This window comes from Rhamphochromis sp. 'chilingali' (genome assembly GCF_963969265.1).
Source record: "Rhamphochromis sp. 'chilingali' genome assembly, chromosome: 7".
Lineage (NCBI taxonomy): Eukaryota > Metazoa > Chordata > Actinopteri > Cichliformes > Cichlidae > Rhamphochromis > Rhamphochromis sp. 'chilingali'.
The window spans coordinates 24,946,332-24,961,768 of NC_137934.1; the positions used below are offsets into that span (position 1 = coordinate 24,946,332).

The following is a 15,437-nucleotide window of genomic DNA, read 5'->3' on the forward strand; positions in this document are numbered from 1 at the left end:
ACTTGGATGGATTCGATGCTGGTGTGACCACAGTGCACACGCCTGCTGTTGCTCACAGTGCTTCAAGGGACCGCTCAGGGAGTTTGTGTGTTCGCTCAGACACATGAAAAATTAGAGGGAACATTGGTTATATCATCAGTCTGATCAGGTCTGCTGAAGCTGCTCTCGTCACGTTAGTCACCAAAGATGAAGCTAACAGAGGACACAGAGGACTTCCTGTTTCAGAATCCCAGAAGAGCCCCGAAATGTTACGTTACCCTGAAAAATCCAGACGATAACAATAAGGCCTAATTCCCACCTGGCTTCCCACTCTGTGATAGTTTGATTGAATAATCCCTGAAAGCTAAATGGTGAGAAACACAGCAGCAAGCTCTTCGATGCCGTTGATGGAAATGGAAACAACCAATCAGGAAATTTCAGAGAGCTTTGTTATCAGGATGTTCATCATTTACAGCAAAATGCACAAATTCTGGTCCAATTACAGCAACGTTTTGCCACAGTCTGGCTGAAGCAGACTGTGTGGAGTGAGGAGGTGGACCCAAGTGCAGAGAACACAAAGCGTGGAGACAAACTTGATATTTACTGAACACGAGCCGTTTGTTAAAGGCTGGTTTTAAAAATACCAAACAAGGGGCAAAGGCAAAACTAAACACTAACCTAAACTGGGTGAACTAAGGCTAAACATTAAACAACTCTGAACATAAACAGGAAACCCTGATATGAAAAACCTTAAACGCAACAACTTGGCATGTAGACCTGGGAACATGGCATGACAGCAGACGATCAGATGAGGAATGAATGAAAACACACACACTAAATGCACACAGGAGGTTATCAAGGGAAGTGGAAACAGATGGGGAAACAGCTGACTGGAATGAACATAATGACAACTAGGGATGGGTACCAGTATGTTCTGACATAAGCGGTAGTAACCAGACCGAAAAGCAGCGCACATTTCGGTGCTTTTTTCCTGAGATGTCATACACTTTGGATTCTAGCCAATCATTTTACCTTTCCCAGGATAGTAGGCAGGCCCAGGTACGTACGTTCTTTTAGAGCAGAGCTACGGATTAAACATGCTCAAGGCGAAGCAGTCAAAAGTCTGGCTGTACTTCACAGCAAAAGATGCAAACTCAGCAGCCTGCAACAAGTGCTTTAAGGTGATACTGTGCAAAGGAGGTAACACCTCGAATCTGATGAAACACCTGGCGTAGCATAGCGTTTTTTTTCCCAATATTTTATTTTAATTTTTTCAGCATAGAAAACCCCATCAACAAACAAATACAGCTCAGGCGCTGAGATGATAGGGCAAGAAATAGCACAATAATAATAATCTATAGAGAAAGACAAAAGAAAAAGAAAGAAAACATTAAAATTAGAAACTACCAGTATCCATAATGAATTAAATGTCATGAATATGTAATAAACAGGGAAATTGCAGTGCCATGGTACATGTTTATACAACGTGAGCTTTCTCAAGGTGAGTACAAAACGGAGTCCAGGATTTTGAGAAAACATTTGCTGCAGGTGTTTGTAGGTATCAAACTTTTTCCAGCTGAATGACTGATAACATGTCATTGAGCCAGACACTGAAGGAGGGAGGAGCAGCAGACTTCCATTCCTTTAGAAAAAGTCTTTTCGCAATCATCATTCCAAGGTCGATTGGCACCCGCACAGTCGCAGGGATAGTTCTGGAACGTACACAGCCAAAAACTGCAATTTCTGGATTGGGTGAGATGGAAATCCCATAAGCTTTAGAGTACCAATTAAATATTTTGGACCAAAAATTGATCAATGAGGGGCAATGCCAGAAAGCGTGAGCCAATGTGCTCTCTGATGTTTTACATCTGTCACATATGGGGGAAGTTGAAGGATAAATTTTGTGTATCCGAACCTTGGAATAATGTAGCCGATGGACAATTTTAAATTGTATTAATTGATGTCTGCTGTTAACAGAGCAGGAATGAATTTTTGATAGGCATTTGTCCTACATTGACTCTGATATTTCCATGCCCAATTCCTCCCTCCAAGCATCTCTTATCCTCGTAGTCTGCACTTCAATGCTGGAGCATTGAAGTGCACTTCAAACAAATGTACAATTGTAGAAATCAAATGTTTGGAGTAAGGAGGGCTCAGGAACACCTTAAAAAGGTTATGTTCGTGTGGAATATCTTGGTAATTCTTCATATTGGATTGCATAAAATGACTTGTAGGTAACAGTAAAAATGTGAATGCGGTAAATCGAACTTTTGCTTAAACTGATTAAATGATGCAAATTTTCCATCTATATAAAGATCTTTGAATTTGATTAAACCCTTCTCCTTCCAAACATAGTAGGATTTATCATCCCAAGGAGGCAAAAAGGCATGGTTATCACATATTGGTGCCTGCACAGAGGAGTTTGGCAGTTCAAAAAAACCTCTAATTTGGTTTAAAATCTGCACAGATTGTTTCAGAACAAACCCCAGTTTCTTAAGACTCTCAGCCCTCCCTACTTTTGAGAAAAGCAGGGCCTTTAGAGAGGAGTCCCTTACAATGTCAGCCTCCATTTTAACCCAAAAGGGGATGTTGAAATCACCAAGAACTGGGGATGTCTGTTGCCAGAAGGTCAAGGCTCTTAGATTTGCAGCCCAGTAATAATGTTTAAATATTGGTAAACTCAGACCTCCCTCCAATTTGGATTTTTGTAGATGTAGTTTTTAAATCCTAGGATTCTTGTTGTTTCATATGTAAGAAGTAATAATTGAGTCCAACTCCTTAAAGAAAGAGGAAGTAAGAGAAATAGGAAGATTTTGGCAAAGATACAGAAATCTAGGAAGAGAGACCATTTTTATGGAATTTATACGACCGACCATAGATAGGGGAAGAATTTTCCATGACTCGATGTTATGCTTTAATGTTGATAAGAATTCAGCAAAGTTCAAGCTAAAAATTAATTTGGGATCTTTAGGAACAGTTAATCCAAGGTATGTGAGATGGTCGTTAACTATTTTGAATGGAACATTACAAAGAAAACTTGGCAAACCGGTTTTAGATAAAGGCACAAGTTCACTTTTAACCCAGTTAATTGTATATCCTGAAATTTTGCTAAATGAGGTGACCAGATTAAGAAGGGATGGTACAGATTCTTCTGCATTACGCAGGTATAATAGTACATCGTCTGCGTACAAACTAATAACAGTTTCAACCCCTCCGACCAAGAGCCCTTGTATTTTTGGATGTGCTCTTATCTTAATCGCAAGGGGCTCTCATGCCAGAGCAAATAGAGCAGGGGACAGGGGGTAGCCCTGCTGAACAGAGCGCTGCAAAGGAAATGGCGCCGACCTCTCTCCATTTGTGAGAACTGAACAGATTGAATTTGCGTATACTAATTTTACCCAAGATATAAATATTTCACCAAACCCAAACTTCCATAATGACTCGAACATATAAAACCACTCAACCTGATCAAAGGCTTTGTATGCATCAAGAGCTAAAATTGCTGCTCCTCTTGAATTACCATGGTCAGAATAGATGGTGTTGAGAAGACATAGCGTTTTTTTTAAAAACCGAGAAATGCACCATATTTGATAGCTTGCTGCAAGACCTCACACCGAGCACGTCTACTGCGGGTGTGGTGCTTGTTATCGGACCTGGTGTTAGCAACATCCCCCAAGAACCCGAAGAGTAGAGTCCTGGCCCCTAGCCCTGCCAGTGTAGCAGAAATGATGACGGATGATGATGGCAGCAGCAGCCCGTTTAAGCACCGGCACCGTTTCAAAAGTACCGGTTTGGCACCGGTATCAGATAAAACCCATCCCTAATGACAACACAGGGGAAGTGAAACTAAACACAATGAACATGGGACACCAGACCTCTTCGAAATAAAACAGGAAACATAATGAGACACAGACACAACACAAGCTTGGACACACAGACATGAAACACAAAGGGCGAGGGAAATGTAAACACACCAGGTGAAGACACTAGGGTAATCTAATAAACAATGAACAATAACAGCCACCTAGGCATAATAAAAATGAACTTATATAACCTAATGAACTTAAACATAAACCATAAACATCAAAATATATTAAAACTCAAAATGCTGAGTCAAATGACCCAGGATAGGGGCACATGTATTTGTTGTTTATTATTTTGTGTTGATTATTACATCAGTTTCACAGGCATACAGAATTCACTGTTATTTTTATAATAATTATTTTATTTCATTCTGCCTTCCTTGATGCTTCACCCCTCCATTATAAGAATTATATGACTTGGGGGTTTGTCCGGGATTTTGTAAAACAAGGTTGGAACAGGTGTATTTTGTGTGTTACGTCTGATTTCAAACCTTCTGCTTACTCCAGTTAGACAAAGTGAGTTGTTGCCTGGATGTTTGAGCCCTTTTTGAGTTTCCAGTGTTTGCAAAGGTAGGACAGGTGAGTGTCTGCCTGAGCTCTGTTGGGTTGTTTTTTGGCTCTTTTTGTTATCTTTTATCTGGTTTTTAGAGTAAGTCAGGGTACAGATAAGGTGAAGAGATGAGTTTGGCAGGATCTGCTGGTCATTTATTGTAACTATGATTGTCAGAGAGCAACACAGCAGAGCAGGCCTGTCACAGAAAACTCTGTCTGTCTTGACATCTGTTTCCTTCACACTTTACTGCTTCAGTAAATCTGATTGAATCTGATCAGCCTGATAAAAAAGCTCTGGGCTTTGCTCCAGGTCTCAGTAAACCATCTCGACGTGACCTCGACACTCTGAGAAGAATGAAATGTTGGCTCCGTTTGTTTCTGCCTTTAAATTCCTCTCACATCCCTTTGCGGCGCTAACAGCTCGACGCCTGCGGCGAAGCGTGAGCAGGCATTCGCAAAGCTGATGCTTCTCCAACATCTGCACTCATTTCCATCAACTTCTCCTCTGTGACCTCAGATGGATGTTTCTCAGGACTGCACAAGAACATCTGCAGAATGAAGCGAAGTGTGTGAGGAGCTGCTGGTGTTCGGCTCAGGGTGTAGAGGATTCAGGTTTTCTGTCTCTAACGTTCAGATGATGTTCTTCAGGTAACCTGTAAGTCTTTTCTGTCACAGTTAAATCTCCAGTGAGCAAACAGCTCCCAGCTTTCAGTCTGTTCAGGAAGAAGACGGTAATCTGCTTTAATCTGGATCAGTTTCAGGTCCTGAACAGGTGATCTTACCTGATGCAGGTTAAAGCTGTGTGGGGCCCCACGTAGCCCCAATCCCTCTCAGATTCATGTTTTCATCTCCCTCCAGCTGCCCCCCTCTCATCCACCTTTGATCCACCTGTGAGCCTCAATTAGAGCTAAAGAGGGCGGAGTTCAGCGGGCTTGGTTGGCCCCTGAGAACACAGCGCTCATTGATGCTCAACCAGCAGGCTCATCAGGTCACCAGTAACTTATCCAGGATCAGTAGTCAGAGTCAGAGTCAGTGTAGATGTTTGCTGATATGTGCATGAATGTGAGCTTGTGTTTAGCATGTGTTTTCTATGCATCACACACTCAAAGACTAATAACTAAACTCAGACAGGAAGACATAACGGGAGAAATACTGAAGTGTGATGACTCTGTGGAGTGCTCAGGAGTGGGCGTTGGCTGCTTCTCTCTGCAGACAATCTGCAGCTCCAGCAGGTGGGAGCAGAGTCACACTGGAATCAAACCTGTACTCACATTTAAAAGTAAAACGTCGAGTCTGCTGACGAGAACTAAAGATAACACTGCATCAAAGCAAAAACATAAAAACAACAACAATAAAAATAACAAAATTAATAATAATTTTTATTTTTATTACAATAAGAGTTTTGAGGCCTCGGGAGTTTCTGCAGGTTAAACTGAGTGAAGACAAAGACTCACTATAAACACTCCTGCGTATGTGTGTGTGTGAGTGTATCATGTTACAATCATGTCTTCATTGGTTATCTGATGGAGCTGCTGAGCTTAATCTTTGTGTCTGTGCTCACCTGAAGACATGTGACCCTGGATCCTAAGCTGCTGCCAATCAGAGTCCAGAGACGTGTGCTGATTGTGAGGATTGTAGTTGTTGTTTGAAGCTCATTGTGAGTCTGAATAAATCACTTCTAGCTGGTCCCCCCACCCACCCACTCCTTCAGCTCCTCTGTGAGAGCAGTAGCTCAGTCCAGATGTGTCATCCAGATGTTTCATTGTTGCAGATGTTCATGTCCTGATTGGTCAGCTAAAGACAGACGAACACTGGCCGGCTCAGAGACATACAGTGTTTGTGATGCTGGAGCTCTGTGAGGACATCTCACCTGTGAATCTCTCTGAGAACACCTGTGCACACCAGCACGTCTCAGACCTCCGGCCTGTCTCTGCAGGCGGGTGAGCCAGAGCTGATGGATCAGTATCAGAAACATCATGCTCTGGAGGCTCTGCCTCCTCCCTCTCTGGACTGTGTGGGATGTGGAGTGGTAGCGTGAAGCAGCTTTTCATTCGTAACCTAAACAGAACAAAATGTTTTGGCTGCAACTCTCTGACCTTTGACCTCGTGTCTGCAGCATGATCCCATTAGGCCTGTTTGTTTCTGTGGAAATGCAGAGCAGCAGCTTATTTATCAACTTTCAGATGATGCTGAGCTCAGAGAACGACCACAAAGCCACTCCCAAGCCCTGAGCTGCACCCAGCTCCGCGCTTGCCCTCCGCCCTCACCTGTCATGATCCTGGGTTTTGTACCTGGATTTTTTCTCTTTTGGATTTTTGATTTTGGTTTATATAATATTCTGAGGTGAAGGTCCTTGTTTTGGTTATACTTTTGATATCTGTTTGTATCCCCAGATCTCAGCTTGTTATCGGAGGTTTTCTTTTTTCATTCCCCGTCCTCTTGTGTCTAGTTTCCTGTCCCAGTGTCCTTCTTTGAACTCAGTCTTTTCTCCATGTTAAGTTGTCTGTTTCCCTGTTATTTCACTGTGTAGCCCAACATGTCTGGTAATTTATGTTTGTCTTTCTCTCCTCCCCTCACACTGTCTCTCCATCCCTCGCTCTCTCTCTCTGTCCCTCGCTCTTACCTTGGTTTTTACTTTGATAGTCTCCTGGCCTGTGTGCAGGATGTTGTGTTTGGCTTCCCTGTCTTATTAGTTAGACTATGTTTAGCTGTGCTCTGTTCCCTCATTTGCCTTGTGTATTTAAAGTCTGCATCTTCCACTGCTCATTGTCGTGATCTTCCTCAATGCCGTGTTCTGCTATTGCCCTCCGCCCTCCACCCGCCTCAGAGCTGATGAGGCTTTTGAAGCGCTGGTCTGAGTCCAGCTGTCTCCACCCACTCATGTCCACCTCTGCTCCAGCTCTGGGTTACAGGCCTGCATGAGCCTCCCCACTGCATGTGCACTAATCAGGGCTCTAGACTAACTTTTTGACATGGGCGCACCGGTACGCCTAACTTTAAAAATTTAGGCGTACCGGCACAAAAGTTAGGCGCACTCAAATTTTTCAACCGCATCGCTTAACACCGCAGTTTTACTTGTGCACTTTCTTTGGGGGGGAAGTCCATACAGACAATATTAATTTCTAAATTATTAACTAACAAACTTGTGCTTAAAGTGCTTTGTCAATATTGTAGAAAATGTTAAAAACTTAATCATCATCTTGGCCTCCTCTGACGACCTGTTTGCTGCTGTCTGCTGCTGAAAGGCCGTGGGGAGAGGGGACACTTGGGCAGTGCATTTACTGCAGCATATAATGTGTTTTCTGGATACACTGTGCTTTTTCAGCATTCAAATATTGATGGCACCGTGTCAGAGCACTGGCTATGAATTTCAGACAGATCAGGCCTTAACTTAACAAAAAAGTTATCAATAGTTCTTTTCATCTTTTCTTATTACCCACAGCTACAGTACATCCACTTCTCTCAGGCCTAGGCTGCTCACTAGGGCTGAGTATCATCACTGATTTCTATAATCCATTCAATTCCGGTTCTCAAAGTCCTGATTTGATTCAATTTAGCCTCAGACAGTCAGAAATATTATAATTCTGATCATTTATCAGTACTGATACACATGAGACTTCATCAGAATTGTGAAAATCACAGCAGATGCCTTTGTGTGAAAGTAACTGAGAATAAAACACAGGAAAACATGAAGGAGATTTTCCTGGTCTGGCTTTTTATAGCAGATAACCTTAAAAATATTCTGCAATTTTGCATAATTTTAAGAAATTTAAATTTCTTCAGTATTGAACAGCAGAAATTAGGCTTTCTTGTCCGAGGTCATTTAAGTGAAAAAAGAAAAAGCGCTGTAAACAACGCTAGACTGGTGGGTAATAAGCGAATGAATAATGCAGAAAACAGATTTGAGACGGGAAACTGTTCCTGAAGTACAGAGAGAGAGAGAGCTGTGCAGGAAGTGTGATTTTTATCGTGGTGGAAGCAAAACAGCAAAAGTCAGAGGGAATTCATGACGACATTGATCAAATGTGAAGCGCAGTTTGCTGCTTCTTTTGCTGCAGGCTCGGTGAATTTTGGTTGGAGAGAGGCAAAACCTGCAGCTCAGAATCAGCGCAAAAAGACGTAAACACAGCGCGGACCCGAAGAATCGCTAAGCTCCGACAGCGTGTAGTGTTCAGGCCGTCGGGTGAGAAAGCCGAGAAAGACGAAGCTGATTCTGATGTGTTGGGTCCGCTCCGTGTTTAGGTCTTTGTGTGGAATCCGTTAATGAATTGATATCGCCTTATTCAAGCTACTCACCTCTCTCTTCCACCTGCACTTTCAACTGGACCACGGCCAATCAGAGAGGTCCCGCCCCTGACTATCTCTGACTGGTTTAGTCCACGATAGGGGCATAATGTGTGTCTGTTGTTGACCACACGGAGAGTTACAGAGATTTTTTTTTTTGTTACCGGAACAGTTGGTCGCACCTGTACGACCAAATATTTATTTTTAGTCGCACCACTGAAAAATTTGGTCGCATTTGCGACCAAATTGGTCGCACTCTAGAGCCCTGCTAATGGTTCAGTCCAAGCATCTTGTGTGAATGCCTCCACACCTCCACTTCTCCAGTTATGAACCCCATCAGCAGGCAGATGTTGCTGCAGATGTTTCTTTGAATGTATTTGGACTGCTGCGTGTGTGTTTGATTCTTCTCAATTGGTTTGGTCAGACCTCCTCCTCTCCCATCTCCACCCACTGCTCCGTTTGGAGGTCTGAGTTTCCCACAGGAGGCGGCGGCGGCGGCGGCTCAGATGATCTAATGAGCGCTGATCCGGATTTACCAAGATTCTCAGACCTGAGATCAGTTCTGCAATCACATGGGAGGATTATCGGAGTGTTTCTGCTCCTCTATGATGGATTCCAGCTGACACCACACAAACAGCCCACCCCACCCACACCTCATTCCTGCAGGCGGAGAAAAAACTCAGAATCCTCTTTTCATGTTCAGCAGTTTGTCTTTTTCTCTTTTATTTATTCACACTCACACACACACATTCCCACATGGTTAATACGCGGCATTCCTTTGTTACAACACTACCAGCGTTAGCTGTTAAATAAAAGAAGCAAAAACAGAGAACATGGTGTTGAACTACGACTCAAACACACCGCTGTGTGTAAATTAGTGTACGGTACTAGAACAAACTTTCGTGACAGTATGAATGCTTAAGGAACAGTTACCGTGTGAAAAGCATTTAGGTCTGAAAGCTTTTTTATTATGTGTATAAAAATCAGTGCCAGTGTGTGTGTGTACATTCTTAATCCCTTTCACAGTTATGATAAATGGATGTTGGTTGTCCTGAAGTGCAAATCGGTGCCATGTTATAACAAGTTGTCTCAGCAGCGTTAGAGTTCGACACGTCTGTGGCAGGTTTTTTTTTCTTTTGCTTCTCTTTGCCTTCATTCCTCACTGACATATTCTTTCTTGCATTTTTGCTTCTCCTTCCTCGTCTGTCTTTTGAACCTGAAACAAAGAAAGAATAGCACTTAATGTACCTTGACACAAAAAGCTTTTCTGTTGCTGAGGCAGCTATGCTAGTATTCTCTGCCTTGTCATCTTGCCTGACGTGGAGTCAGTCCATGACACGGGTCTGCTGCTTGGCTGGTTCTCCTGTGCTTCACAGAAAACTTTATTGCTGCTCCTGTAACCAGTACGGGGAAGATTGTTGGGCCGCTGTTGTGTCAGCGTTTGCAATGATTTGCAGTATCAGCTCATTGTGTTCCTTCATCACTGATCTGACTGAAGAGTGAGTCAGTCAAATATCAGCAGGTACACCTCTCGGTCCATGTTTCCATGTTACAATCCACCCCACCCCTGTCAGTCATTGTTTAGTTAATTGTATTAGCATAGTGGTTTGAAACTAGCAAGTGCTTCACTAAGTACTAATGTACTCTAAGTCATATCATATTTAATCTTCAGCTGTGTGAAAAAATTATTTTCCTGTTCTTGTTTTCTCAGTAATATCCGCATATGCCTGTGACAACCCCCATTTAAAATCAGGGATAGAAGTGGGTGAACCCTGATGTCTCATCCCTAATCGGTGCAACTCCTGCTGCTGCAACTCTTCCCATGTTATAACCACACCTGGTCTCCCCTGTTTCTATTCTTGTTTTATTAGAAATTATTTAAAAGTAAATAATGTACATCATAAACATCTAGTGTATGTGAAATGAACTATAGTGTGATCATTAAAAAATCAAATATTTATTTACTAAAAATAAAAACTGCACTGATTTCCAAAATGAAGGAAAATATTGTTTACAAACTGATGAAATATCAAAAAAATTAACCTGTTCAGGAATAATAATAAGGTTTAAGCATGAAACAGCACGTCACATTCATTATCAGCAGGAAATTACGGCACTCTGACACATTAAACACATTCATTTACAAATTCATTTAGTTTTTAATGTTTGACGAGTGTTTCAGACCTGTGATCTGGCGTTTGCTCTGTGGCACTCTATCAGCTCTGTCCTATCCTGTGGACACGAGATTTGAAAATGATTTATTATATTTGCATATTTAAACTCCCAGTTGATAATAAATAAAAAAATAAAATACAGTTTTCTTTTATCATCCAGGCAAAAAGCAAAAAGCCCTGCCTCTGAAGTTATAAAAATGATTCTGACAAAGAAAATCATTTTTTACTGCACATCATATCTGACATCATCAGGCTTCAGTAGCTGCTTTTACACAAAAGCTGACGCCATGGTTAAACTGACATTTGTGCTCTCTCGTCGCGTTGTGATAGAGTTTGAAGCAGAAATTAAATTCTGATCAGAAGGAAAGGCTCACATCTCTCTCAGTTTTAAAAGCTGTAGTTCTTGTTGCTGTTCTGAGTCCGAGTGAGGAAGAGGAGCGCGTGGCCGCGGCCTCGATGAAGTCAGAGTTGGGGGCGACGTGGCGGCGGCGAGGCCTCAAACGGTCCGCTGCTGCTGGAGGCGGTGTGTTTGGAGATGATCTCGGAGCAGCGTGTACACTGAGCACAGGTACGAACAAGAAAATCCCTGTTAAGTTTTCTTGTCGCACTTTGTTGCGAGCTGTGCCGCTGACGTGAGGAATGTGACGCCGCCACGACGAAACCTGCAACAGCAGCAGAAGAAGAAGAGCCAGCGTTTGTGATGGCGGTGGCTGTGAAGTCTGCGCCAGACCTGGAGGCTCCCACGGGGACTCTGAGGTGAGCGTGGATCGCTTTGCTTGACTCCTGACCTCTGAGCAGAGGAGGACGGGGACGGATCCACAGAGGAGGATGAAAGAGAAGCTCTGAGGGAGGAAGCAGCGAGCACATGAAGAAGAAGACGTGGTGTTTGACAGCGAGAAGCTTCAGATCTCAAACAGCAGATTTACTTTCAGAGGCCAAAGCTCACTGGGATGGACGCGACCTCTGACCCTGCAGGGAATCAAACTCAGTGATTAAAACAAAAGATGGTGCAGTCATGTGTTTAAGTTTTTCATGTGTAATTTTCTATGAGTAGAAAACAGAATCTATTCGATTTACCAATGTAACCAGCTGTAAAGTGTTTATTAAACAAAATAGTAAAAACTCGTTTCAGTTTCAGGTTTTAAAGGAAACTTCAGACTGACGCTTCCTCTGAGGGTTCCTTTGTTTCCTCTTCATCTGTGTCCAGAACATCTCAATTCCTCCACTATTACTGTTCTGGGTGGTAAAGTGTGTTATTTGGGGTGGCTGTAGCTCAGGTGGTAGAGCAGATCACCTACTTATCAGTAGGTGGTTTGATCCCCATCTGCTTTAGTCTGTGTGCTCTTCGATGCATCCATCGGAGTTTGAATGCGTATGAATGTTAGATAGAAAGTACTTACACGAAAGGGCATCGAAAAAAGTGCTTGTGATTAAGGCAATTTGTGTAAAATGCTTTGAGTGCTCAGATACAGAAGAAAAATGCTATATAAGAAGTTAATAAAATGTATCTATATAGCGCTTTTCACAGATAAAATTCTGTGAAATAAAAATCATAAAGTGCTTAATTTTCACAAAATTAAAAAGAATAAAAATACAACAAATAACAATATAAAACAATAAAATAAAGTATAAAAAAGACCCAGTCCATTTGCCATTTTATATTTACAGTTTGTAGTATTTGCAGAGTACTGCAGTCAGAAATCGCACACAGGAGGTTCAGAACTTCCTGGAAGTGCTGATTGCAAATTTGTCACAGTTTGATGTCTGTTGTTCAGGACTGCGGTCTGCTGGTCCAGCCAGATCGCTCCTGCGGTCTTCAGCCCCACAGCGAATCCCAGAGTCAACGTAATGCCTGCAGCTCGGGACACGTGTCAGGTCTGAGGTCCTGCCGGTGGACTGCTTCCTTAAGATAATACATCAAATTTAAGTCAAGTGACTTTTTGTTCTCGCCACCTCACCTGTGTGTCTCACCTGCCTGACAGGACGCTGGGTTGTTCCATGCCTCAGTTGTTCTGACAACAGGACGTGCGACTGGAGGGAAGTTTCCTGGCAGGCAGATGGTTGTTATCACCCAATAGTGGACCACCCACTGCTGCAGGACTGTATGAAGGACAGAAAGGTAAGGTCACCTGATCAGCTGATTTGAACCAGTCCATCTCAGATGTCTCAGTTTGTGGCAGTCGTCCTGATGGAGGTACATCACCAGCTCTCTCATTGCTCCTCAGCTGTTGTTTATCGGGGACTCAACAAATCGTGGGATGATGTACTTCCTGATGGAGAGGGTGAACTCCACCCTGGAGGACTGGGACAAAGCTCACGACACGCTGGTCTACAGGAACCTGAACAGAGGACGGACTCTGGTCAGCTACTCGTACTATCCTCAGTTCTGGCTGGAGAAGAAGCAGCGACCCACGTTCAGGGAGGCTCTGCAGCAGCTGCTCAACAGGTGAGGTCCTAACAATCCACTTTTGAGGCATGTTACATGAAGCCGTGAGATGTTTAACAGGTGACTTTTCTTGTTCTTGTCTGTTAAGGTCTCAGCCTCTGGTGAACTCTAACCAAACAGTTCTGGTTGTGGGAGGAGTCCAGTGGCTCAACACCAATCACCTGAGGACAGTCAGTGAAGTGCTGGACAAGTGAGGAGACACAGTGTAACACCACCTACATACAGTATAAACCACAGTGTTATCTCCATATGGGCTTACACTGATCTAAAGAACAGAGGACCTAACGCTGATCCCTGAGGTTCACCTGTACTCCAGTCCTGCATTTCCTGTAACATGAGAAACCCTTTCAGTAAAGACAGTAACCCGGGGTTTAGCGTTCGGGATTAGCAATGTTATTGAGGACTCTGGTTTCTATGGTAACGTGAGGTTACTTCTGTCCCTCCTCAGTAAATCTCTCAGTAACATCCTGGTGGTGGTGAAGTCTTTAGGGATGGGCTTCCATCTGCCTGTGGACGGGATCAGGTCTCTCAGTCTGGTAGGTTCCTGTTCCTGCTGTCATTCATACCCCTCTATGGGAATTAAAGCTGCTTTCTTTGATCAATATTTCAGACAGAGATACAGGACCTGTACAGGGAGAATGACGACATCATCACCACCGCCAAGCATCATGGGTACGAAGTGATTGACACGTTCAGCATCACGATGGGTCGATACAAAGAGTTCCTGCAGGGACGCTGTGCCTGTCACTTTCACGAGGTAACACAACTTGTGCTTCCAGTGGTCAGGGCTGCAGTCCTCACAGCTGATGTTCTGCTCTGTTTTCTCAGGTGGAGAAGTTTTGGTCCACAAAACTTTCCAGTGACAGAACGTCCACCGCGAACACGACCAGAACAGAGAGAACTGTACATACACTCGGCAGCCAATCAACCCTGCCAGACACGGAGCAGGAGGCGGGGTCTCAACCCACAACCTATCGTGTTAGAGGACCAGTGAACCAAGTATACTCTGAGATCCTTCTGAGCCGCCTGTGTCCCATTACCCGAAACTGAACACCTAGGAGGGGCCAGGTGAATCCTTCGGGAGAGTCACCTGTCCCCCTCCAGGACGTGGACTTCAGAGAGGGGTGGGGGACTCAATAGTGGAGGTGGATTATTCAGAATGAACAGAAGCCTCACTGTGCAGCTCAGGAGCACCAATCCGACGAGACGCTGAGGGTCTCAGACTCAGCTGCTGGCTTCTAATAAGCAGAGGTTACTCGAGATATCGCTCAGCTGGTTCCTGCTGCTCGCAGATGTTTAAAGTTTTCAGCATTTCAGTCCCAGCAGCAGGACTGTTAATCTCTGACCTTCTGCTGGGATTTTCCATTTCAGAACCAGAAAAATCCTCTACCATAATTCTGCTGACTGCACCAGCTGCTTCTCGCTGGCCCGTGTGTTTGACAGTGATATGAGTTAGCGTGGATTCAAGCAGCTGCTTCCTGATTCAGACTTAGCCTCAGGCCTCACTGATTGATCGATTCTGTATGTCAGACCAGTTTTAACTCCAAAGACTTGATGAAAGCTCTTCATCACGTGACAGAAGCATCTTTTATGACTCTGCTTATATTTCTATATTTTTCTACAGATGTATAATGTGTCTTTTTATAAGCTGAAAACAGAAGAAATTAATATTTTTTATGACTGTGCTCATTCTGCTCTTCATACAAAAAACAAAAAGTCAAACAAAAGTTTTTAATCCTGAACTGTGAACACATTCACAACCACAACCACTCAGTCTTTTAAACACCGTCTCACTTATGGCTTTATAACATTTAATAAAACACCAGTGGACAAAACTCATCTTTTTCTCTTTATTATTATTATTATTGTTATTATCATCTCTAGCTTCATCAGGACAGATTTTAGGTTGTTGAATAACTTTTGGAGGTCCACAGAGGAGGCTGAAAGCTCCAGAATTAGGAAATAAATTGTTTTTTATTTATTGCATTTTTTGGTCATATTGACAAAAGTTGCTTTAAGAAATTTTTCTTTACGTTTTTTTGACAAGCATTCTTCAAAAAAAAATCCAACAACAGAGTTATTGTTTCCTAAATATTGTTTATTTTTTATTTCATTTAGACTTTTTCGTTTTAGTTCAGT

The 15,437-nt window shown here is 43.1% G+C and overlaps 1 protein-coding gene across 1 annotated transcript in view; it reads left to right on the plus strand.

Annotated features, from left to right (window-relative positions):
• cped1 (cadherin-like and PC-esterase domain containing 1) overlaps positions 1-15,112 on the plus strand; it is a 29,587-nt gene extending 14,475 nt beyond the window's left edge. Inside the window, exons 15-21 of the mRNA XM_080886741.1 lie at positions 12,628-12,727; positions 12,835-12,971; positions 13,078-13,298; positions 13,387-13,488; positions 13,747-13,834; positions 13,909-14,055; positions 14,127-15,112. Of these exons, the coding sequence (XP_080742867.1) occupies positions 12,628-12,727; positions 12,835-12,971; positions 13,078-13,298; positions 13,387-13,488; positions 13,747-13,834; positions 13,909-14,055; positions 14,127-14,348 (1,017 nt within the window). The 3' untranslated portion in view covers positions 14,349-15,112. The remainder of the gene's footprint in view (positions 1-12,627; positions 12,728-12,834; positions 12,972-13,077; positions 13,299-13,386; positions 13,489-13,746; positions 13,835-13,908; positions 14,056-14,126) is intronic.
• The last annotated feature ends 325 nt before the right edge of the window (positions 15,113-15,437 follow it).